Raw genomic sequence first — 26,467 nt, 5'->3', positions numbered from 1 at the left:
TGCCTTATTGCTATTATAAACTCGTTAGTAATGCAATTAGAGCAGTAAAAATAAATATTTTGTCATACCCATGGTATACGGTCTGATATACCATGGCCGTTAGCCAATCTGCATTCAGGGCTCGAACCACCCAGTTTATAATTGTGTATTGATCATGACAAACATTACTTTAAATGATTCCCAGAAGAGTTGTCTATAGACCATAGCCAAGTCTTCTATAGCAGGGTTTCCCAAACTCGGTGATCATGCTCCCTCCCGTGCACGTTTTGGTTCTTGCCCTATCACTACACAGCTGATTCAAATAACCAACTCATCATCAACCTTTGATTGTTTGAGTCGGCTGTCTAGTGCTAAGGCAAAAGCCAAAACGTGCCCCCAGGACCAAGTTTGGGGAAACCCTGTTCTAATAGCATGGCTAACTATAGAAGCATGGTTAGCCCAGTGTTTCTTCGCTTGTTGTTGTGCGTGCTGTCGTTCACATGTGTCAGTGCTATTTCTGTGTCATCCTGACAGTCCTGGCTGTGGAGCACAAGAATGGCTTCTTTGTTGTAGCAAGAACTGCCAATGAGCAGCTGATGAACTGCAGCTAAACTGAGTGAGCTAGAACAGACAGCAACAGCGTTTCACTCCTGTGTGAAATGGCTTCACAGACAAAAGAGTGCCACACAGTTAATTTTTATTTCAACATTTAGCTAAATAGAGTAGCATTGCTCAACTAGTATTTTTTTTAGGGGCAGGAAATAATTGGGAGCAAAAAGGGAGGGTAATTGAAAACAATGCCATTGGTGACCCTGGTATTCCTTTTCTGTGAGCAGCTTTTCTTTCCAAAGGTTTGGCACCACAGTGCACTGCTCACCTGCCTTCCACTCTTCAGAGGTAACCGCCACCAACCCTTGAAGTGTATAATAAACTATAATATAAACTAGTAGGTTTAATATGTTGTCAGTTTAGGTAGTATACAAAGGATACATTTATCAAAAGGGATTGCGCTTAAATAATGTATTTTTGCATGGTTATGAGCTGTTAAACGTTGAGTATCCTCCAGCTATGAAAATAATAAATAATAAATAAATAATAAATAATAATTTCCTATCAGTCCTAAATGCTTATGAATATAAAGTTGGATTTGAAGAGCTTCAGTTCAGTAATGGCTTGTGTGTCTATAGTCCAGGTGGGAGAGAACACTGATACAATCACATGCTTCTGAATTATCTGCACAAAGCTGAATTTAACTGCACTATACACACATGCCAACTTTTAGTATTCCTTTTTCTCCCTGGCTTTCTCATAACATGTTCTCTGTTCTCTCAGCCAAAGACCAAAGACTTGGGTTCATCTCCACGCCTTTGTCTGTCAAAGTATCTAACACTTCCAACTGTGTTACCTAGGCCTGCTGTGCTGATTAAATGCTATTTCAGTCATGTGGAACTGATGAACTGAATATATATTTCGCCCAGGCTTTTATTTCCAAAGTACCCCATCCGAAGCAGGAGAGAAACTAGCAATGGGGAGTTTACTGGGAACTCGCCATCAATAGGATTTTTATGTTCACACCACTCCTAGCCAACTGTCATAATAAAAGGGCTCGATGTTTGGAGGTACTGCCTGTCAGGGTGACTGGCTGTGTGTTGGTTGCATGAGCAACCCACAGACACTCCACAGTACCGTATGTACCAGTCTCCTATTACAGGCCCAGCCGTGACTGTTATAAACCAACCCTCAGGCTATTCTGAGAACCCACATTGTTTTTTACATGGTGATCCACCCCATGTTAGATTCAGCAACCAGATCCCTGGAAAGGGAGAAGGAAATTGATTTTGGATGATAAATGTGAGTGTGCACCATTTGGCTGTTTAAACAGGATTGTAAAGGGTTGAAGTACATGCTTGCAGAGGGTGTGTGTGTGTGTGTGTTGGTGAGCGAGAGTGTGTCCTGTCACCAAAGTTGGGTAGTGGGGTGAAGGCAGGGGAAGCTCTGATAGTTCCACCAGATTTATCCCCTGAGCGGAACTGCTCGCAAACTGCTCACAAATCAGAGGGATGACTTGCACCATGTGGAAAAACATTGATACTGTTGCTACACCTTTTTTATCCAATGCACGGGGGATTATTTAATATTCTTTGTGAAGAGGTATCTGTTGCTACTTTGCAGGAATGTTTTGCTAATTTTGGATAGGACAATTTCTCTTAGGAGTAGTATTGATTTTTCCCTTAAAGAGATTAACCGGTACTTTTGTATACTTTATAGGCAGTAGTTTTGAAAGTAGCGCTCACGAGCCAAAAGTGGTCCCCGTCATTGCTTTCTGGCTCTGCTGTGTGTGCATCTTGCTAGAGTTGCACACAAGTTCCTGAGCATGTCTTTTAAAATCTTGATGAAGTTATGACAGTCGCAACGTGATAAGAGAACAACTATATAAACTTCTGGGAAATGGTGAAGAGCGCGGTTCTTTTAATCTTGTCATATGACCCATACGCTATAGCCAGAGAACACGGTCTGGGAATGTAAGTCAGAGCTATTCCAGTACAATGCCCTTATGTCCACCTTAATTTGGATTTGGTGGTGTAATCAAGATCATATAGACCCCATTCTATCCTAACGTAAAGGGTGACCGCTGCACTACTTCAAAATGCTTTCTCACTACTGTCTGATCTCTTGGGAATGATGGCAATGGGACGGCTTTAGATTTATAGGGTGACTACAAGGGCAAAGCAACTTCTAATCTCAACAGTTGTCAGTCCGTATTTGCCTTAGGGCCAGAAGTAGTTATGATTGGCTTATGAGTTTTACAACTTGACATAAGGGTATAATGTTAGTCATAAAGTAACATTATAAAGTAATGTTGTCCACCAGGCGGCTCTCTGTCGAACCATCTGTTTTCACAGAGCCTCAGAGTGGAACTTGACTGGAAGTCTATGGCAGAAGCGAACGAAACAACCGCTGGTTTTAATTGGCTGATATCAGTCCATCACCATCTTGCATATCCCTTAGAACCTTCCCCCCTACATTGTGGACGTCAATGCACGAGCAGCGCAAGTAATTTTAAACAAGGTAGTGAGTACAAAAAAACGGGAAGTACACATCTTGGAAATCATTTTCACATATAGTCTTTTGAGTGGCACCAATGGCTCAGACCGCAATCAACAATATGGGAAGGAGATGTGTCGCGCTGCATGAGACAAATGGTGGTCACACCAGATGCTGACTGTTTTTCTGATCAACACCCCTGCCTTTTTTTGTAAGATATCTGTATTCCCAGTTATGTGACATTTAAATTTTTTCATTTTACCTTTGTTTAAATAGGCAGTTAAGAACAAATTCTTATTTTCAATGACGGCGTAGAAACAGTGGGCAGAACGACAGAATTTGTACCTTGTCAGCTCGGGGGTTTGAACTTGCAACCTTCCAGTTACTAGTCCAACGCTCTAACCACTAGGCTACGCTTGACTGAATTTGATATGAACTGTAACTCAGTAAAATCTTTGAAATTGTTGCATTTGAACAAAAATAGTGTTTTGTAGGCCAGACATTCGTGAGAAGACTGATTTTTCAGGATGTCTCATGGTCTTACAAACACTGCTTTAGCTCTGCCACCTTTCACCACAAGTGGGGATGGCTAGCATCAGTGGACGTGGTGGATTGAGATGCAGACCATGCAACAAACAGCTTAAACAGGTGGATGTTTTTATTATGCTAATTCAATTTTGACTCTAGGGGTTAAGCAAAATAAGAGCCAAAATAAAAATCTAGGGTGCACCGCTGTACTGTTCACAACCTTGGAGACCACATTCTCTGAGAACCAAGCACACGATGAGAATCCACTTGGTAACATCATAATGAAACGCAGCAGCAGACCCATTACTGTGTTTGTCTTCCTCTACAATGGTCCCTAACAATAAGTATGCTCACATGTATAGCTTACATTACACACAGTCCAGTGGATTGTGGGTTCCCATGTGATCCCAGTGAGACATTCTAAAATACTGTCCAGTGTAGAATACTCACAATGAGCTGCATTCAATACTCTTAACCAATGACAGTGCATTCCCATGACCATTTCCTCATGACAACTCCATTATCATTTTCATCTAAAGAGGCTTAGTCTGTTCCTTAATGGTATCCATAACTTATGGCAATGCTTATGAGATGCATTGTGAGATAGCCTAAACCTGTTTGGGCTGTTGGGATGCTTGGAGTTCTACACAGCCATCTGTGTGTACAGTGGACTTGGGCTTTTTGTTTAAGAGGGACTCAAGGAAGGACGTTTGGATGTTATTTGGAGACCACCTCTTAACCAGGTTTTTCTTGTATAAAATGTATAAAATGAAATTCTGTTCATAGATCCACCCTTTCAGTAAATCAAATCTTGGATTTAGGCTAACCCTGCACTTCTCTAACCAAGTGTAATTCAAAATAAATGTTTCTCAGAAGAAAATAGTGCTGATTACAGTATACTGAATCTGTGGCTGGCTTGTATGATACATTTGAGGTATGTGCATATCTGGCTACAATGTTTTGGTTTGTTGATGACAGTATTGTGCTTGATAAGGTTTTGAAGGTCGTCTTCTGGCTTTTTATCATATTATGAAATGCTGGAGCTGCATAGGCTACTTTGTGGTTTGGTATAATGTCAGCTGTTATAACCACTGGTATTTCTATTGTTGCCTACATATGCTGCTTATCTTAAATGAAGACAATTTTCCTGGCAAGCAAGGACTTGGTTTATCTTTAGGTTACAAATGTAGTAGGTAGAAAATAGAAATAGATGATGATTGTCTGAAATGTCATATTGGTGACATGCGCTTCTGTCTATTTGGTCATACATTTTTCTTTTTAAAGTAGCCTAACCATAAACCGATATTTGAGAACAAATACCTGCTGAATCTGTAGGGTTTTCCTTAGTATCCCTTAGGCAAACTACAATAGTTAGACAGGAAATTGAATTGTAACTGGCTGGTGATGAACCTGTGGAATGAAATGTAAATCAATTATTGGAGATACGATGTGAAAAAGTTATGAAAATATAACAATGCATTTTGTTAGATTTTATTAAATACAAAATATAGATCACCAGGGGAAAAAAACAGGTTGATTTCATTCTCCTGAACTTTATCCTGTTTTGCTTGAATATCGTTGCTTTAGGAAGGGGCCTCTAAAAAATACTAGGCTAATTTATGAAAATGTCTCGTTTTCAGAATCCGTGCCACATTTTGACTGAAGAGTTGGTTCCTGCTTCAGGAAAATGACGGCCATCAACGCTCCACGGGACAAGTGAGTGCATTGACTTAGAACTTTTTGTTTCTGCCTGCAATCATTCAATGCTGTGTGGATATGTATTTTATGGATACAACTGGTATACATATAGAGTGGGGCAAAAAAGTATTTAGTCAGCCACCAATTGTGCAAGTTCTCCCACTTAAAAAGATGAGAGAGGCGTGTAATTTTCATCATAGGTACACTTCAACTATGACAGACAAAATGAGAAAAAGAATACAGAAAATCACATTGTAGGACTTTTTTAATTAATTAATTTGCAAATTATGGTGGAAAATAAGTATTTGGTCACCTACAAACAAGCAATATTTCTGGCTCTCACAGACCTGTAACTTCTTCTTTAAGAGGCTCCTCTGTCCTCTACTCGTTACCTGTATTAATGGCACCTGTTTGAACTTGCTTGTTATCAGTATAAAAGACACATGTCACAACCTCAAATAGTCACACTAAAAACTCGATGATTTGATCACAAGAACGGTGAGCAAAAATCCCAGAACCACACGGGGGGACCTAGTGAATAACCTGCAGAGAGCTGTGACCAAAGTAACAAAGCCTACCATCAGTAGCACACTACGCCGCCAGGGACTCAAATCCTGCAGTGCCAGGCGTGTCCCCCTGCTTAAGCCAGTACATGTCCAGGCCCGTCTGAAGTTTGCTAGAGAGCATTTGGATGATCCAGAAGAAGATTGGGAGAATGTCATATGGTCAGATGAAACCAAAATATTACTTTTTTTGGTTAAAAACTCAACTCGTCGTGTTTGGAGGACAAAGAATGCTGAGTTGCATCCAAAGAACACCATACCTACTGTGAAGCATGGGGGTGGAAACATCATGATTTGGGGCTGTTTTTCTGCAAAGGGACCAGGACGACTGATCCGTGTAAAGGAAAGAATGAATGGGGCCATGTATCGTGAGATTTTGAGTGAAAACCTCCTTCCATAAGCAAGGGCATTGAAGATGAAACATGGCTGGGTCTTTCAGCATGACAATGATCCCAAACACACCGCCCGGGCAACGAAGGAGTGGCTTCGTAAGAAGCATTTCAAGGTCCTGGAGGGGCCTAGCCAGTCTCCAGATCTCAACCCCATAGAAAATCTTTGGAGGGAGTTGAAAGTCCATGTTGCCCAGCAACAGCCCCAAAACATCACTGCTCTAGAGGAGATCTGCATGGAGGAATGGGCCAAAATACCAGCAACAGTGTGTGAAAACCTCGTGAAGACTTACAGAAAAAGTTTGACCTCTGTCATTGCCAACAAAGGGTATATAACAAAGTATTGAGAAACTTTTGTTATTGACCAAATACTTATTTTACACCATAATTTGCAAATAAATTCATTAAAAGTCCTACAATGTGATTTTCTGTATTCTTTTTCTCATTTTGTCTGTCATAGTTGAAGTGTACCTATGATGAAAATTACACGCCTCTCTCATCTTTTTAAGTGGGAGAACTTGCACAATTGGTGGCTGACTAAATACTTTTTTGCCCCACTGTACTAACATTACTGGTGTAAATTTGTTTTTGTCAGGTATAATGCAGTGTGGATCATTTTTTTCATCCTTGGCTTGGGAACCCTCCTGCCATGGAATTTTTTCATGACTGCAACCATGGTAAGTGTTCTTCATTCTTCTACAACTGTTTCCTTATGATAACCATGAGAAATCAGACTTGGAGCTGTAGTCTAGTAGAACAATATGCTATTAAGGCACACAGACTGAGTTCCTATTTCTTTAAAAGGGTAATAGAACTGGTCTTAAATAATACACCTACTCTAACCAAAGGGAGTTTCTGGAGCTGCCACGAGGGAGGACATGTTTATTGAGACCACTTTTGTAAACAGCTACAAACCCCTGGTTCATCGCAGGGGGAGTTCAAACTTTTAGCAATATCCTTAATCCCTGCACTGGCCCTGGACAGCAGGCTATCATTATGAAAACATTGATTCTCATTAGTTTTGGTCACGAGCTGACCCCCAAGTCTCTCTCCTTTACCCTGTTGCTTCTCTTTAGTACTTCACCAACCGACTGAAGGACCCGGCCGTTGAGGGCTCAGCCATTCTGACAGCCAACACCACAGTGGTGGAGGGAGACACGAGGAGCATCCTAGAGTCCAAGTTCAACAATGTGATGACCTTGTGCGCCATGGTGCCCCTGCTCATCTTCACCTGCCTCAACTCCTTCATCCACCAGAGGTATAGTTAGAACTAATGGTCACTATAGCCTACTGTAACCTCTAGGAAACCCAGGACTCACTTCAAACCACACCTCATTCATCTTAAAAGCACATTGAATTGATACCCCACTCTTATCCTCAATCCCTGCCTGTTTACATGTCCCCTTATCCTTACTCAATGCATTTTCCTCACAGTCCCCTAAACAACCATAGTTCTCACCCTAACCCTGAATGGTGCCTCATGTAAACCTAACTTATCTCTGCTAATCAAGGTTTTTGTCTGCATGAAAAGTCTTGTATGGGCCGCCAAAGTATTTGGCGGCAGAGCTTATGTCCAAACAGTATCATTTTGGGGGTGTAAAAGGTTCAGTATTATCTTAAAATCACAAAAACCATATATAGTATGTGGAAAATATAATGGACCTATATACAGTACCAGTCAAAAGTTTGGACACACCTACTCATTCAAGGATTTTTCTTTATTTGACTATTTTCTACATTGTAGAATAATAGTGATGACATCAAAACTATGAAATAACACATATGGAATCATGTAGTAACCAAAAAATTGTTAAACAAATCAAAATATATTTGAGATTCTTCAAATTAGCCATGATGATATCTTTGTACACTCTTGGCATTCTCTCAACCAGCTTCACCTGGAATGCTTTTCCAACAGTCTGCTTTTCCTTCACTCTGCGGTCCAACCCATCCCAAACCATCTTAATTGGGTTGAGGTCGGGTGATTGTGGATTCCAGGTCATCTGATGAATCACTCAATCACTCTCCTTCATGGTCAAATAGCCCTTACACAGCATGGAGCTGTGTTGAACATCTTAAACATCTTTGAACATCTTGGCCATGTTCTGTTATAATCTCTACCCGGCACAGCCAGAAGAGGACTGGCCACCCCACATAGCCTGGTTCCTCTCTAGGTTTCTTCCTAGGTTTTGGCCTTTCTAGGGAGTTTTTCCTAGCCACTGTACTTCTACACCTGCATTGCTTGCTGTTTGTGGTTTTAGGCTGGGTTTCTGTACAGCACTTTGAGATATCAGCTGTACGAAGGGCTATAGAAATACATTTGATTTGATTTTGATTTGTTGGGTCATTGTCCGGTGGAAAAACAAATAATAGTCCTAAGTGCAAACCAAATGGGATGGCGTATCGCTGCAGAATGCTGTGGTAGCCATGCTGGTTAAGTATGCCTTGAATTCTAAATCAATCAGACAGTGTCACCAGCAAAGCACCATCATACCTCCTCCATGCTTCATGGTGGGAACTACACATGCAGGGATCCGTTCACCTACTCTGTGTCTCACAAAGACATGGCGGTTGGTACCAAAAATCACAGATTTCCATCAGTTTAATGTCCATTGCCTGTGTTTCTTGGCCCAAGCAAGTCTCTTCTTATTATTGGTGTCCTTTTAGTAGTGGTTTCTTTGCATGATTCAAGCCTTCATGGTCGAAGTGGCAGTCTCCTCTGAAAAGTTGATGTTGAGATGTGTTACATGAACTCTGAATCATTTATTTGGTCTGCAATTTCTGAGGCTGGTAACTCTAATAAACATCATCTGCAGCAGAGGTAACTCTGGGTCTTCCTTTCCTGTGGCGGTCCTCATGAGAGCCAGTTTCATCATAGCGCTTGATGGTTTTTGCGGATGTTACGGATTGACTGACCTTCATGTCTTAAAGTAATGGATGTTTCTCTTTGCTTATTTGAGCTGTTCTTGCCATAATATGGACTTGGTCTTTTATCAAATAGGGATATCTTCTGTATACCACCCCTACCTTGTCACAACACAACTAATTGGCTCAAACACATTAAGAAGGAAAGAAATTCCACAAATGTTCTTTTAACAAGGCACACCTGTTAATTGAAATGCATTGCAGGTGAATACCTCATGAAGCTGGTTGAGAGAATGCCAAGTGTGTGCAAAGCTGTCATCAAGGCAAGGGGTGGCTACTTTGAAGAATCTCAAATTTAAATATATTTTGATTTGTTTAACACTTTTGGTTACTACATGATTCCATATGGGTTATTTCATAGTTTTCAAGAAAAAACGTGGAATGACTAGGTGTCTGAACTTTTGGCTGGTAATGTCTGTACCATCACTCCTGTGTTCTAATGTCATGTTGTGTTAGCTAATCTAGTTTTATCAGTTTATCAGTAAAAAGCTAATTGATCATTAGAAATCCCTTTTGCAATTATGTTAGCACAGTTGAAAAACTGGCCTTCTTTGGACTAGTTGAGTATTTGGAGCATCAGCATTTGTGGGTTCGAATACAGGCTCAAAATGGCAAAAAACAAATAACTTTCTCCCGAAACTCGTCAGTCTATTCTTATTCTGAGAAATGAAGGCTATTCCATGCGAGAAATGGCAAAGAAACTGAAGATCTGGTACAATGCTGTGTACTACTCCCTTCACAGAACAGAGCAAACTGTCTCTAACCAGAATAGAAAGAGGAGTGGGAGGCCCCGGTGCACAGCTGAGCAAAAGGAAAAGTACATTAGAGTGTCTAGTCTGAGAAACAGATGCCTCACAAGTCCTCAACTGGCAGCTTCATTAAATAGTGCCTGCAAAACACCAGTCTCAACATCAACAGTGAAGAGGCGACTCTGGGATGCTGGCCTTCTAGGCAGAGTTGCAAAGATAAAGCCATATCTCAGACTGGCCCATAAAATAAAAGATTAAGATGGGCAAAAGAACAAACACTAGATGGTGGGGATGATTAGAAATAAGTGTTAAGTTTGAGGTGTTCAGATCACAAAGAAGAATATTCGTAAGACACAGAAAAATGTAAAGATGCTGGAGGAGTGCTTGAAGCCATCTGTCAAGCATGGTGGAGGCAATGTGATGGTCCAGGGGTGCATTGGTGGTGGTAAAGTGGGAGATACAGTGGTGAGAACAAGTATTTGATACACTGCCGATTTTGCAGGTTTTCCTACTTACAAAGCATGTAGAGGTCTGTAATTGTTTATCATAGGTACATTTCAACTGTGAGAGACAGAATCTAAAACAAAAATCCAGAAAATCACATTGGATGATTTTTAAGTCAATATTTTGCATTTTATTGCATGACATAAGTGTTTGATACATCAGAAAAGCAGAACTTAATATTTGGTACAGAAACCTTTGTTTGCAATTACAGAGATCATACGTTTCCTGTAGTTCTTGACCAGGTTTGCACACACTGCAGCAATTTTGGCCCACTCCTCCATACAGACATTCTACAGATCATTCAGGTTTTGGGGCTGTCGCTGGGCAATACGGACTTTCAGCTCCCTCCAAATATTTTCTATTGGGTTCAGGTCTGGAGACTGGCTAGGCCACTCCAGGACATTGAGCTGCTTCTTACGGAGCCACTCCTTAGTTGCCCTGGCTGTGTGTTTCGGGTCGTTGTCATGCTGGAAGACCTAGCCACGACCCATCTTCAATTCTCTTACTGAGGGAAGGAGGTTGTTGGCCAAGATCTTGCGATACATGGCCCCATCCATCCTCCCCTCAATACGGTGCAGTCGTCCTGTCCCCTTTGCAGAAAAGCATCGCCAAAGAATGACGTTTCCACCTCCATGCTTCACGGTTGTGATGGTGTTCTTGTGGTTGTACTCATCCTTCTTCCTCCAAACACGGCGAGTTTGTCTATTTTTGTCTCATCAGACCACATGACCTTCTCCCATTCCACCTCTGGATCATCCAGATGGTCATTGGCAAACTTCAGACGGGCCTGGACATGCGCTGGCTTGAGCAGGGGGACCTTGCGTGCGCTGCAGGATTTTAATCCATGACGGCGTAGTGTGTTACTAATAGCTTTCTTTGAGACTGTGGTCCCAGCTCTCTTCAGGTCATTGACCAGGTCCTGCCGTATAGTTCTGGGCTGATCCCTCACCTTCCTCATGATCATTGATGTCCCACGAGGTGATATCTTGCATGGAGCCCCAGACCGAGGGTGATTGACCGTCAACTTGACCTTCTTCCATTTTCTAATAATTGCGCCAACAGTTGTTGCCTTCTCACCAAGCTGCTTGCCTATTGTTCTGTAGCCCATCCCAGCCTTGTGCAGGTCTACAATTTTATCCCTGATGTCCTTACACAGCTCTCTGGTCTTCGTCATTGTGGAGAGGTTGGAGTCTGTTTGAGTCTGTGGACAGGTGTCTTTTATACAGGTAACGAGTTCAAATCGGTGCAGATAATACAGGTAATGAGTGAAGAACAGGAGGGCTTCTTAAAGAAAAACTAACAGGTCTGTGAGAGCTGGAATTCTTACTGGTTGGTAGGTGATCAAATACTTATGTCATGCAATGAAATGCAAATTAATAATTAATGATTTTCTGGATTTTTGTTTTAGATTCCGTCTCTCACAGTTGAAGTGTACCTATGATAAAAATTACAGACCTCTACATGCTTTGTAAGTGGGAAACACTGCCGATTTTGCAGGTTATCAAATACTTGTTCTCCCCACTGTATGTACAGGGTAAAAGGGATCTTGAAGATGGAAGGCTATCACTCCATTTTGCAATGCCATGCCATACCCTGTGGACGGCGCTTAATTGGAGCTAATTTCCTCTGACAACAGGACAATGACCCAAAGCACAGTTCCAAACTATGCAAAAACTATTTAGAGAAGAAGCAGTCAGATGGTATTCTGTCTATAGTGGAGTGGCCAGCACAGTCACCGGGTCTCAACCCTATTGAGCAGTTGTGGGAGCAGCTTGACCGTGTGGTACGTAAGAAATGCCCATCAATCCAATTTGTGGGAGGTGCTTCAGGAAGCATAGGGTGAAATCTCTTCAGATTACCTCAACAAATTGACAACTAGAATGCCAAAGGTCTGCAAGACTGTAATTGCTGCAAATTGAGGATTCTTTGACAAAAGCAAAGTTTGACAATAATGAGCAAGGTAGAACAAACATTAGCAAAATAGAAAAAACGAATTAGTAGTTTTAAAAAGCCAGTTGAGCAAAGCTCAGTCTAAAATAAATTATTCATGCATCCTCCTTGCTGCGAATCAAAAAACAAATCATACCAATTTAAAATATTCTGTCAAAAGCATGAAGACAAGTTGAAGTGTTTCCCAAATTCGCTATTCTAATAGTGTTTATTGTCCTAAAGTTGCAGTTTTCAAATGGGAGCAATTGTGAAAGTCAGTCTCTAGGTGATTTTCCATCAGCTTTATTTTAAATGACCAATATTGTCAAACAATATCACAAATTGAGCAAACAATATCAATATGGGAAAAGTCCAAAGAGAACTTACAGCTGAGCAAAGCTTATGAAAGAAACAGTGTACAGTAGGCCTATTTCCATAGCCTATTATTAGCCATTTCTAGAACCTACATGCAACGTATAAAAGCCTAGGTCTAAAAAGAGAGGAAGATTAGGCAAAAATGCAAATCATTGAATAATTATCCAGTTCTTGGGACAGCAGAGTTGCATGCTCTGCAGCTGGGGCCAAAATGATTTCTGGCGCATCGGACAAACGCACCATATACACACACACACTGATTTTGTGCCACAGCTCCAACAAGCTCATGCTAGCGGTCCTTTTTTAGCCGTCTTGCTTTTTGTGATTCTTTTTTTTAATGTTTGGAGGTGGGGGGTTTGCCAATAGGGGTCGCCAACCCTAGCCCCATGGCAAGATGTGTAGAATTGCAGAAAATGTGCTTTTAAACTGCATCATTTTGTCACTGGGGCCAACAGAAGGGCCTCAAAATGTTGGTCTGCGACTGCAACATTGGCCACGCCGCTCCACGCCCACCACCTAATCCCCATTTTGATCCAGGAAAAGACCTGTAATCCTCCCTCTCATTTCAACCCTGAGTAATGTATCGTTTTGACAAAATCGCAACATTATTTTTGCGCTAGTTGGCTGTTCCTGCACCAAAACTCCACTATTTTTCCTTCATAGCTTGTTCTCTTCTTTTTAAATAGGGAGCCAATTTGTTTTCAGCACTTATTTCCATGACTGATCAAAACTCGTTTTCTCATGGATCTCTCTTGTCCCTCTACAGCAGACATATGGTGAGCAATATGTTTGGAACATTGAATAGCAATAAAATCAGTATTGAATCACAATACATAGAATTGTGAGAATCGCAATGCATATCGTTTTGGAACCAAAGTATTGTGTGGTCCCTGGGGATTCCCAGCCCTAGTCGTCCATCGGTGACCTCCACTTCGGTCTAAATAGTCGTAGGAATGTCATCTGTTTTTATCCTCCTTTCTCACTCTTCCCTCACCTCTCCCCCAGGATTCCTCAGAATTGGCGTATCGCCGGCTGCCTGTCTGTGATCCTGGTGGTGTTTCTGTTGACGGCGGTGCTGGTCAAAGTGGACATGGGCCCTCTCCCCTTCTTCTCTCTCACCATCATCAAAATCATCTGCATCAATTGTAAGTGGACCCCAACCTACCTCATACCTAACACACCAAGCTCTCACACACACACAACTCATTCACCACTCACACCATCTGCTATGGAGTTGGCTTGTTTAAAATGGGATGTAAAACAGGATACGCTCACCCCCATTTTGCTCTCCTGTTGGTTTGATCCTGATGCCTGATGAGGAGCAGCTTCTCCGGCTGTTTAGGTTCTGCCAGAGGGGAGGACTGGGTGAATACTGTGTATACGAGGAAGGGGGGTGAATGAAATAATGTTTTATGTAAAACAACCCTTGTGATGTTCTCATTTGTTTTTGCTTTATGTCTCTGTGATGTGCCAACCCTACCTCTCTTGATCTTCCTCTTTTGAGTATATCATTACCTTTTCTTCCAATAAAGTTTTTTTCCCTTTCTTGCCTTCAAATGTATTACTCCCTCTATCCAACATCTACATTCCCTCATTCTCTCTCTAAATTGACTTAATTTTCTCCCCCCTCTCTCTCTCTACCCAGCGTTTGGGGCAGTGCTGCAAGGCAGTCTGTTTGGCCTGGCTGCAATGCTGCCGGCCTCCTACACCGCACCTATCATGAGTGGACAGGGTCTCGCTGGAACCTTCGCTGCCTTCTCCATGATCTGTGCCCTGGCCAGTATGTCTAACACTCGCAGCAGGTCCATAACTTCTATTCCAGGATGAGGATAGTAAGCACTTCCTGGTCATGATCCTGTGTTCTGTGTGTAGGTGGCTCAGCCCTGCAGGACAGTGCCTTTGGCTACTTCATCACTGCGTGCGTGGTCATCTTCCTGGCCATCCTGTCCTACCTCGCTCTGCCCAGTATGGTAAAACCTCCAACTAACACACTCTAATCCAGTGGCTCTCAACTGATTTTGTCCTTGGGACCCAAATTGAACCAAGTTGTCTGCCTCAATCCAATATTCACATGTTGATTTTTTAATATATTTTTTTCCAATCTGGAAAACTGTGGTTAATGCTAGTAAATGTACCAATTATATGACAAGGGAACAAGTCTCACCTTTCATTTTCAGTCCTTGATGAAGAATGTTAAGCTCACTGGTTTGAGACCACAAGAAATATAGATGAGGTTAAAATATAAAATCATTATGATTTCTACACACTTTCTACCTGGTTTTAGTTGTTTAAGTATTTAAAAAAAAACTTGCGACCCATTCAAAACCATTTGGGTTGCGACCCACCAGTTTAGAATAGCTGCTCTAATCTACACAGAACATTGACCCCTACTGATCTGGTCTTCCTAATGGGATGCTCTGATCTCAAAATACTTTGTCCGGGAAGTCGTCATTGGCTCAACAAGGTTATCGAGGGAAGTCGTCATTGGCTCAACAAGGTTATCTGAGGGAAGTCGTCATTGGCTCAACAAGGTTATCTGAGGGAAGTCGTTAGCAGGGTGTAGCACTATAAAGCCCCCTGGCCTGTATCCATAATGTGTCCTCCTACTCAGCTATATGGACAGATTCAGTAACCTGATAATAATAATATGTAGGGATGTTAACCCCGGTGTCCTGGTTACATTTCCAATCTGGCACTCATACCATCATAGCCACCTGGCTTCCAATTGGCTCATTTCATCCCCTCTCCTCCCCCTGTAACTGTTCCCCAGGTTGTTGCTGTAAAAAAAAAACTATGTTATCAGTCAACGTACCTGGTATAAGGAGAAATAAATCATGTGGGTTGGCAAATGTGCTGAATTGTCTTAAAGTCTCTCCCTACCTCGCAGGAGTTTTTCCAGTACTACCTGGAAAGTAATGGATCCAAGCCAGCCGGCGGGGATGAGGAGAACAAGATGAACCTATTGAAAAAAGGTACAGTCAGCAGCTGGAATGACATGTAACAAGACGCGGCTTATAAAACCTGAAGCCATTGAGAAATGTGTTTCTCCTTTTTGTGTGTAGTAGTGTACTCAGCCCAGGGCTCGCTGGATTATAGTATAACTATAGTTTGCTTGTTTATGTATGTTTCTTGATTAAATTCTCAGTTCTTCTTTAAATTAGATTATTTTGCATCTCTATCTGTGTAACGCTAACAACAAAAGAGGATGTGAGGAATCATACAGACTTTTGCGTTGTGTGACAGACAGCCCAGCAGAGAAGAGGCCAGTGGTCAGTCTGACAGAGGAGGAAGCCAAGCCCACGATATCTGTGTTTGCCATCTTTAAACAGGCAAGGGACCTGCACAAAGATAATATTGGTGGGGGGGCCTAAAACCACCCACTTATGTTGGACTTATTTTGTCCTGTGTTTGTAGATCTGGGTAATGGCCCTCTCTGTGTGCTTCGTGTTCACCATCACCATCGGAACTTTTCCTGCAGTCACAGTTGATGTCAGATCCACCATTGCCGATGGAGGTGCCTGGGGTGAGTGTGCTGAGGGAGCGTTTATGTTGTAAATGATTACACAAGTCTTTATTCACCTGTGTTTTGCTGTATAAATGGTGTGTGAAGAGAGTGACCAGCATACAGGCTCATAGCATTCATCCTCTATATAAAAAAAACTAGCAAGGACAATGCCAAACATCTGCCCTTGCGAATTTGCTCAAATAGGTTCCAGTATTGATTTTAAGTCTGTGGACTTGTTATTCACCATGCGGTTTATTGTCCTTTTGTCGCCACAGATACATACTTCATCCCTGTGTCGTGTTTCCTGCTCTTCAACGTGATGGACTGGGCAGGAAGGAGTCTGACGGCTGTGTGTATGTGGGTGAGTCTTGAGTCTTGAGGCCCTGAGCACTAGTTCCACTGACACTGTCTCAAACAGACAAAGGCTTGTTGGTGTAGATTCCTACTCAACATCTGTGCTCCCTTAAAATGGTTCCCCCTGGCCTGACCAATTGTTCCCCTTGGCCAACTTCTTTGACGTTTCACTGGACCATAGATCAGAATGTCTTGGCATCTCATCAATCTAAAAGGGAGAGGAGAAGGATAGGCTAATGATTCCCATACAACAGTATAACATACAATGACATAACACTTTTGTTTAAAAATACCTTAACTTCTCAAAAATGTTAATCCAAATCTGATCCAGATTACTGCCTGGTGATTACATGACGTTATAGGGGTTGTAACCCCTCCCCCACACACCATCAAAGTGAATAGAATGGAATTATAGTTGGAAACCTTGTTGGGGAGTATGAGTGAAATCATGCTGAGACACCCGTACAGTCGGATTTACAGAGCTAGACACAGCACCGAGACTGCCCTGGTAAGGGTCATCAATAAACTCCGTAAGGGTCATCAATAAACTCCTCATGAATACTGCCTCTGGGGCTGCCAGCATCCTCACACTGCTGGACCTGTGTAGTATTCAACAGGGTCAGCCACCCCATCCTGCTGGACCGCATTGGAGAAGCTCCTGGGGCCTGTCAGACACTGTCCTGGACTGGTTCAGGTCCTATCTCACTGATCGCTACTAGTTTGTAGCCATCCTAGTAGGTCAGACAGTTGTGGTCTGACAGGGAGTCCCTCAAGGCTCTGTCCTCGGGCTACTAATGTTTTATATCTGAATGCTGCCACTGGGAAACATCTTGAGGAAACAGACAGGGCTTTCGCTTTTATGCTGACAACATAAAAAGCTCTGTTTCCACAAGCACTGACATTGCCAATGCCACTACAAAGTCAGTGTAAAGTCAGTGTGGAAGAGGTGAAAAAATGATTGTTGTCTATCAACAATGACAAGCCACCAGGGTCTGACAATCTAGATGGAAAATTACTGAGGATAATAGCAGATGATATTGCCACTCCTTATTTGCCACATCTTCAATTTAAGCCTACTAGAGAATGTGTGCTCTCAGGTAAAGTCATTCCGCTACCCAAGAATAGTAAAGCCCCCTTTGGCTATTTCAGCAAGTAATCAGCCTGTTACCAACCCTTAGTAAACTTAGTAAACTTTTTTTTTTTACCTGTATTTAACCAGGCAAGTCAGTTAAGAACAAATTCTTATTTTCAATGACGGCCTGGGAACAGTGGGTTAACTGCCTGTTCAGGGGCAGAACGACAGATTTGTACCTTGTCAGCTCGGGGGTTTGAACTCGCAACCTTCTGGTTACTAGTCCAACGCTCTAACCACTAGGCTACCCTGCCGCCCCGTGTTTGACCAGATGCAATGCTATTTTACAGTAAACAAATTGACAACAGAATTTCAGCATGGTTATAGGGAAGGACACTCAACAAGCACAGCACATACACAAATGACTGATGATTGGCTGAGAAAAATTGATGATAAAATGATTGTGGGGGCTGTCTTGTTAGACTTCAGTGCAGCTTTTGATATTATCGATCATAGTCTACTGCTGGAAAAACGTATGTTTTATGGCTGCTATAATGTGGATAAAGAGTTATTTGTCTAACAGAACACAGTGTTCTTTAATGGAAGCCGATCTAATATATTCCAGTTAGAATCAGGAATTCCCCAGGGTAGCTGTTTAGGCCCCTTGCTTTTTTCAATTTTTACTAACGACATGCCACTGACTTTGAGTAAAGCCAGAGTTTCTATGTATGCGGATGACTCAACACTATACACGTCAGCTACTACAGAGACTGAAATGACAGCAACACTCAGCAAAGAGCTACAGTTAGTTTTAGAGTGGGTGGCAAGGAATAAGTTAGCCCTAAATATTTCTAAAACTAAAAGCATTGTATTTAGAACAAAACACTCACTAAACCTAAACCTCAACTCAAAACCCTAGACCTCAACTAAATCTTGTAATAAATCATGTGGAAATTGAGCAAGTTGAGATGACTAAACTACTTGGGTAACACTAATTTGTAAACTGTCATGGTCAAAACATATTGATGCAGTAGTAGCTAAGATGGGGATAAATTAAATCAAAGTGTATTTGTCACGTGCGCCGAATACAACAGGCGTAGGTAGACCTTACAGTGAAATGCTTACTTACAGGCTCTAACCAATAGTGCAAAAAAAGGTATTAGGTGAACAAAAGGTAGGTAAAGAAATAAAACAACAGTAAAAAGACAGGCTATATACAGTAGCGAGGCTATAAAAGTAGCGAGGCTACATACAGACACCGGTTAGTCAGGCTGACTGAGGTAGTATGTAGATATGGTTAAAGTGACTATGCATATATGATAAACAGAGAGTAGCAGCAGTATAAAAATAGGGGGTTGGGGGGTGGCACACAATGCAAATAGTCCGGGTAGCTATTTGATTACATGTTCAGGAGTCTTATGGCTTGGGGGTAAAAACTGTTGAGAAGCCATTTTGTCCTAGACTTGGCACTCCGGCACCGCTTGCCATGCGGTAGTAGAGAGAACAGTCTGTGGCTGGGGTCTTTGACAATTTTTAGGGCCTTCCTCTGACACCGCCTGGTGTAGAGGTCCTGGATGGCAGGCAGCTTAGCCCCAGTGATGTACTGGGCCGTACGCACTACCCTCTGTAGTGCCTTGCGGTCAGAGGCCGAGCAATTGCCGTACCGGGTAGTGATGCAACCAGTGCATCTCCGTGTTGCAGCTGTAGAACCTTTTGAGGATCTCAGGACCCATGCCAGATTTATCTATAATAAAGCGATGCTCTGCCTTCTTATCAACAAGGCAGGTCATATAGGCCCTAGTTTTGTCACACCTTGACTACTGTTCAGTCTTGTAGTCAGGGGCCACAAAAAAGGACTCATGAAAATTGCAATTGGCACAGACCAGGGCAGTACGGCTGGCCCTTGGATGTACACAGAGAGCTAATATTAATAATATGCATGTCAATCTCTCCTGGCTGAAAGTGGAGGAGAGATTGACTTCATCACTACTTTTATTTATGAGAGGTATTGACATGTTGAATGCACCGAGCTGTCTGTCTAAACTACTGGCACACAGCTCGGACACCCATGCATACCCTACAAGACATGCCACAAGAGGTCTTTTCACAGCCCCCTAGTCCAGAACAGACTATGGGAGGCACACAGTACTACATAGAGCCATGACTACATGGAACTCTATTCCACATCAAGTAACTGACGCAAGCAGTAAAATTTGATTTAAAATAACAGATTAAAAAAACACCTTATGGAACAGCGGGGACTGGGACGCAACACAAGCATTGGCACATACACACTATACATACATATGGATTTAGTACTGTAGATATGTGGTAGTGGTGGAGTAGGGGCCTGAGGGCACAGTGTATTGTGAAATCTGGGAATGTATTGTAATGTTTTAAAATGGTATAACCTGCCTTAATTTAGCTGGACCCCAGGAAGAGTAGCTGCTGCTTTGGCATGGTGTCAAGGTCCTCCCCTCCAGTGAGGTCCGCAACCTGGGTGTGATATTTGACAGTCGGCTCTCGTTTGAGGCTGATATTAAGAGTGTGACCAAAGTCAAAATTTTTCATCTACGGAACATTGCCAGGTTACGACCTATGGGATTACATCCTGCATCTGAGCGACTCATCCACGCCTTTATTTAATCCCGTCTGGACTATTGTAACGGCCTGTTTGTTGGCGCATCTGCCAAGCTCTGAAACAGGACACAATATTTCCAGAACTGTGGTGCACGTGTCCTCACCCATACCCCCCACGAGCACATCACTCCAGTGCTATCCGTTGCGCTGTTCCGCGGCTGTGGAATGCACTTCCAGACACTAGTAGGACTGTCATCCTTTTATGGCACAGCTCAAGACCATGCAGTTGCTAATTCTGCTAATTCTGTTCATGTCCTCTGGATCTGATGTCACCTGGTATATATCTTTGTTTGTTGTCTGTTTTGGATTATTTTATATTTGCGCCTTGTGTGTGAGAAGCTTTTTACAAATTAAATGTATTATCAATCAGAATTCTGTGAAAAATCTGGTTTGGAAAAGAACACTTGCTGTGTAGGCCAGTGGTTTGTATTGGAAAAAAGCCCTTGTGGTTTTAGGATGAAGAGGTTGTGTGACTGCTGAAAGGAAGTCGGTTTTGGTGGGTGGTTGAGGAGTGGTGAAATTAAAGACCCCCTATTGATTTGGAGTAGCTTCCTGTTTTTAACTAGATCTCATGACTGGGGCTGTAACAGCTCCCAGCTCTGGAGTCTGTCATTCATTGGCTGAGAGGTTTCCCCATAGTGATCTAGATGGTGTTCTGTTTCTATTTAATTCTACCTCCGCCCCCTCCCTTCCGCATCATGACCCCTATGATTACTTTAGAACAGTCCCGTCCTCCCCAATTAAGGTGCCACCAACCTCCTGTGATTCTGACTAATTTACATTAAAGGAAATTGCTTTGACTACAATATGGCTACCATTATACCGTGATTCAACATATTTTGGCCAGACAATCTAAACCATTAGATTGCGATACAGCCTTGATAACACATTGCTGACCCTAGAACATCCCTTAGCCAGCTGTGAGTACCTCATTAATCTAATCTCCAGCCCATCTGAAAACCTGCCCTGAACCCTAGTCAGCCTCACACCACTCAATGCTCTGTTGTGTTCTATTCTCCAGGCCCTACTGCTATCCAATCCAATTGAAATAATCAAATGCAATTAAGCTTGGCCACGGGTGGAATAGTTAAATGATTTCACAGAGAAAATGTTTCACTATCCCTTTTTACAGCTGTGTTTTATTAGCCTCACTTCGTGCTGAAGCATATAGTAGGCCTCATTATAATGTAACTAATTGAGTTTGTAGTGTGTTGTTTATTTCTCCTGCCTGCTCTGAATTCTGTAACTCAAGGTTTCATTTGGAGGCCCTGCTGAATTCCCTGAGTTCACAGGCTCCTTGTCTAAGCTTTTCATTTGAATGTGTGTGGGTTTCAGACCCCGTCTTATCCAGGGCGTGGCTCAGTCTCAGGCTACATAACCTTGCACTACTGTCCCCCCCTCAGTTTACATTACTGAAGCTACACAGGAAGTGTGTAAAACCCTCAGCAACCTGACATTTCAACACACCTGACCAGCAACTTTCTTGTTGACAAAATCCAGTATGAAGAGAGGTGATTGCGATCAGGGTTCACATTCATAAGTAATCTGTTTTAAACAGGGTATACAGTATAAGATTGGAGTGGATCTGTACGATGTGTTGACATCTGTACGATGTGTTGATGTACGATGTCTCTCTTTCCTGTCAGCCCGGTAAGGACAGCGTCATCCTGCCCGTCATGGTGGGTCTCCGTGTGGTCTTTGTTCCTCTCTTTATGCTGTGTAACGTCCAGCCCAGGAACAACCTGCCCGTGCTGTTCGCCCACGACGCCTGGTACATCGTCTTCATTATCTTCTTCTCCTTCAGCAATGGATACCTGGCCAGCCTCTGCATGTGCTTCGGACCAAAGTAAGACCATCGCCAGTGACAACTACAGCAGAGTTCTCAACCCTCTGTATCAGGGACCGGCACTGCTGACTGGTTCCTCAGCTGGAAAGCTGACTAATTATAGTCAGTTTGCAAGCGGTACTCCATAGAAGGGAACCATAGCTTGCCGGTTCCTGTAACACAGGTTGAGAAACACTGTACTTTCACAGTCTTCTCATGATGAAAAAGACATTGCACCGGTTCATCATTTTGTATACAGTCCTGTTTTCTTCTCCTGGTCATGTTTTGTTCCTCCTATTTCCATACAGGAAAGTGGCACAACGCGAAGCGGAGACGGCCGGGACCATCATGGCGTTCTTCCTGTCTCTGGGTTTGGCTCTTGGAGCTGCCTTGTCCTTTGTTTTCAGAATCATTATCTAGACCTGGAGTCCCCACAACACCACCCCACCCCTCAGAACACTGTCTGCTCCTCTACCCGCCGTGCAGGACGAGGGGTGGAGGAGGAGGTGAACTTTGCTGTGTTGACTGTCACACGGCAGAAACACTACAACACTCAGATGCAGCCAGCCTCAGAGCTTGAGTGTATGTGCTTCCGCTCTTCCCACTGAATTATAATACTCTCCATTTTGAAAGAATGCAAAGTGAATCTAGTTCAGCTGCCTATGTAACTGCTCTCATCTCGTGCTCTAGTTGCCAACAATGTCTCTCATCCTGCAGGGAACATGGTGGAAGACTGGAGAAGCGCTCTCAGCTCAAGGGAGTATTTCACCTCTTAGGCCAAAATGCCACTATGAGCCGTAAATGGTGCAGGACATGTATTTATATGGATTGCAAAATGATTGTGAAACTGTGCAGCTTCTAATGTCTTAGTATGTGTTATCATTGAGTTGTATGGGCCTTCTAGTTTAGAATAGGTTTTACATTTCAATGAAGTTGTTTTAACAGTCTACGTCCGTGTTAAATGCTCATTATGGTAGCGCTTTGCCCTGCCATGTAAAGGTATTTTAAGCACAGCTACAACAAATATGCAGCTACTAATTACATGTGTTGTGCTAGTGAACGTGAGGGGAGGAGAGATTTTGTAAACTCACCCGTTCATTTGTTCTGTCAGTTTGTGCCATTTTTCGGGTTCATCATCAAAACATTTTGTATCAGAACTACAATGAACAAAAATACCGACACAACATGCAAAAATGTCAAAGACTTTACTGAGTCAGGTCATATAAGGAAATCAGTCAATTTTAATTCATTAATTAGGCCCTAATCTATGGATTTCACAACTGGGAATACAGATATGCAGATAGCACCATCGTATAAAGTTGATCAGTGGTAAAATGTTGGGTTTTATTTGTCTTATATACAGTGAGTGTCTAAGGCCTACTTCAATTATTATTTGCATAAAGTACTTCAACTAATTTCTTGTGGCCTGTGAAATGTTGTCCCACTCTTCAATGGCTGTGTGAAGTTGCTGAATATTGGCGGGAAGTGGAACATGCTAGCAATGGAAGAACTTGGACATTTTCAGCTTCCAGGAATTGTGTACAGATCCTTGCAACATGGGGCCGTGCATGATCATGTTAAAACACGAGGTGATGGTGGCGGATGAATGTCACGACAATGGGCCTCAGGATCTCATTGAGGTATCTCTCTGCATTCAAATTGCCAGATAAAATGCAATTGTTTTCGTTGTCCATAGCTTATGCCTGCCCATACCATAACCCCACTGCCACCATGGGGCACTCTGTTCACAACGTTGACATCAGCAAACCGTTCGCCTACACGACACCATATTGCCAGTTGCCCGGTACAGTTAACTGGGATTCATCCATTAAGGGCACACTTCTCCAGTGTGCCGGTGAGCATTTACCCACTGAAGTCAGTTATGATGCCGAACTGCAGACAAGTCAAGACCCTGGTGAGGACAACAAGCATGCAGATGAGCTTCCCTGAGATGGTTTCTACAGTTTGTGCAGAAATTCTTCAGTTGTGCAAACCCACAGTTTGATCAGAAAACTGATGTGGTGGGCCTGGGCCTGCGGTTGAGAGGCAGGTTGGATGTACTGCCAAATTCTCTAAGCCAGGGGCACACTCAAACAATTCACAAACGAAGCATCTGTGTTTAGTGAGTCCGCCAGATTACAGGCAATAGGGATGACTAGGGATGCTCTCTTGGTAAATGCGTGAATTGGGCCATTTTCCTTTCCTGCTATGCATTAAAAATGTAACGAGTACTTTTGGGTGTCAGGGAAAATGTATGGAGCAAAAGTACATTTTTCTGTAGAAAGGTAGTAAAGTACAGATAGCCCAAAAAAGACTGAAGTACTTTAAAGTATTTTTACTGTAGTACTTTACACCACTGTTTGTTCTATTCTCTAAGCAAGTTTTATCATGTGTAATGCCAATTTATCTGACTATGCCGATTTTCTTGCCAGTTATGGTCTAAATATGCATATTTTCTTGAATAATTTAATTTTATAGTAACGTCTTCATTTTCAAAATCCTGAAACGTATCAACTATTAATTTGGGTCAGGCACGAAGCTTGCGCTAGCGAACTTGCAGCATTGTATAAAATATTTTGGGCCCTCATTTTCTGGTGACAGTAAGATCGGGACACAGCTGGCCATTTGCGCATGGCATAAGAAGCAGTGCTTGATTTTGGCGGGCGCCCACCAGAGCACCTCAAATGGTTTACTGCTTGAGCTCCTGTTCAAATAATAGATTATAAACAGTACCAGCACCCAAAATGATTACCGGAACCTAAATCAGTCTAGCACTGATAAAATGGGCCTACCTGATTACTACTTGTGTTTCCACTGGATCGGAGCATGGCGTTTTAACCTTTCATGCTGAGTGGTTAACGAAAGGAGAGGGCAGGAAAACATTTCAAATACATTCAGTAACTATTGTAGTTCTCAATGGATGTTAAAACAGACATCATGAACGTGCTGTTTTGAGGTGAAGAAAACGTTACTTTAAGAAGCTCCACATGTCAGTAGTGGTGGTGTGTTAAGCCAATCAGAAAAAATATAAAATCCCCAAATGGGCACATTTCACATTTGCACGCAGGCCAGTTAGCCTATAGGCCTACTTCTATGCTTGCACGTCCTTATTCAACACTGGCAGGAGCGCCCCAAACAAAAGACAATGGCTAAATTAACGAAACTCGTAAATGAAATAAAATAAACTTGTTTCTCACAAGTGTAGCATAGGTTGTGCACTTTGAAAACAATTAGTCCACCCAGACAATAACAGACTAGAATAATAACATTGAATGCATTAATAGAAATGACCATAACCAAAATAACAAACATTGTAGATTAGGAATTAATGGTAAATGTACTACTGGTAATTTGTAATGGGGAATTGATATACACTAACAATCAAATGCAAACAATTGATACGAAGTTGTGAAACAATGAATGTGCACAAATTGGCGGGAGAGGCCGCATTCAGTAGAAAAGTGCATCTATCTGCATTCAAAATTTAAATTGATGCCGCCTGAGCAGAAGTCCGGGCATTCATACTTCTTGTGGTTGGCGGAATAGTGTAGAGCCGTTAAGGGATTGTGTTTTCTAATGGATGTACCGCCCCCACCTACCGTCAACCAATCATGTTAATGCGGACCTATACAGAGCCCTCGGCATTGTCACATTTGGGAGGCACATGGCGATGTGGTACGGTGCTTGATTTGGCCCTGCATGCCTCCAGGAGGCTTCGCAATTGCGTCAAACCCTCCTCTGACCACATTATAGATCAAGCATCAATTGTCTTTTGTCTAGTCCTCCGCAATGGATTAGTTCACAGAGATGGGCACAAATATACACTGTTCAAAAAAATAAAGGGAACACTAAAATAACACATCCTAGATCTGAATGAATGAAATATTTTTATTAAATATTTGTTTCTTTACATAGTTGAATGTGCTGACAACAAAATCACACAAATTATCAATGGAAATCAAATTTATCAACCCATGGAGGTCTGGATTTGGAGTCACACTCAAAATTAAAGTGGAAAACCACACTACAGGCTGATCCAACTTTGATGTAATGTCCTGGGGAAAAAAGTCAAAATGAGGCTCAGTAGTGTGTGTGGCCTATACGTGGCGTTGGTGGATGGAGCGAGACATGATGACCCAGATGTGATCAATTGGATTCAGGTCTGGGGAACGGGCGGGCCAGTCCATAGCATCAATGCCTTCCTCTTGCAGGAACTGCTGACACACTCCATCCACATGAGGTCTAGCATTGTCTTGCATTAGGAGGAACCCAGGGCCAACCGCACCAGCATATGGTCTCACAAGGAGTCTGAGGATCTCATCTCGGTACCTAATGGCAGTCAGGCTACCTCTGGCGAGCACATGGAGGGCTGTGCGGCCCCCCAAAG

General features: G+C 42.5%; 1 protein-coding gene across 3 annotated transcripts in view; it reads left to right on the top strand.

Moving 5' to 3' along the window:
* The window catches only part of LOC109899784 (equilibrative nucleoside transporter 1), a 72,123-nt gene extending 48,628 nt beyond the window's left edge, over window positions 1-23,495 (top strand). The window contains exons 1-13 of one of the 3 annotated variants that reach the window (XM_031835595.1): window positions 4,377-4,486; window positions 5,193-5,268; window positions 6,798-6,879; window positions 7,279-7,460; window positions 13,690-13,829; window positions 14,330-14,464; window positions 14,557-14,654; window positions 15,572-15,656; window positions 15,928-16,013; window positions 16,099-16,207; window positions 16,465-16,550; window positions 21,902-22,101; window positions 22,389-23,027. In XM_031835595.1, coding sequence (XP_031691455.1) covers window positions 5,240-5,268; window positions 6,798-6,879; window positions 7,279-7,460; window positions 13,690-13,829; window positions 14,330-14,464; window positions 14,557-14,654; window positions 15,572-15,656; window positions 15,928-16,013; window positions 16,099-16,207; window positions 16,465-16,550; window positions 21,902-22,101; window positions 22,389-22,500 — 1,344 coding nt within the window. In that variant the 5' untranslated portion in view covers window positions 4,377-4,486; window positions 5,193-5,239 and the 3' untranslated portion in view covers window positions 22,501-23,027. Of the gene's footprint in view, window positions 1-4,376; window positions 4,487-5,192; window positions 5,269-6,797; window positions 6,880-7,278; window positions 7,461-13,689; window positions 13,830-14,329; window positions 14,465-14,556; window positions 14,655-15,571; window positions 15,657-15,927; window positions 16,014-16,098; window positions 16,208-16,464; window positions 16,551-21,901; window positions 22,102-22,388 lie in introns of those variants that run through there. The other 2 variants (XM_020495313.2, XM_020495309.2) reach the window with 2 other exon arrangements.
* The last annotated feature ends 2,972 nt before the right edge of the window (window positions 23,496-26,467 follow it).

This window comes from Oncorhynchus kisutch, linkage group LG11, assembly GCF_002021735.2.
Source record: "Oncorhynchus kisutch isolate 150728-3 linkage group LG11, Okis_V2, whole genome shotgun sequence".
NCBI lineage: Eukaryota > Metazoa > Chordata > Actinopteri > Salmoniformes > Salmonidae > Oncorhynchus > Oncorhynchus kisutch.
Note: the sequence above shows the minus strand (reverse complement) of the source record. Positions and strands in the feature narration are given on the sequence as shown.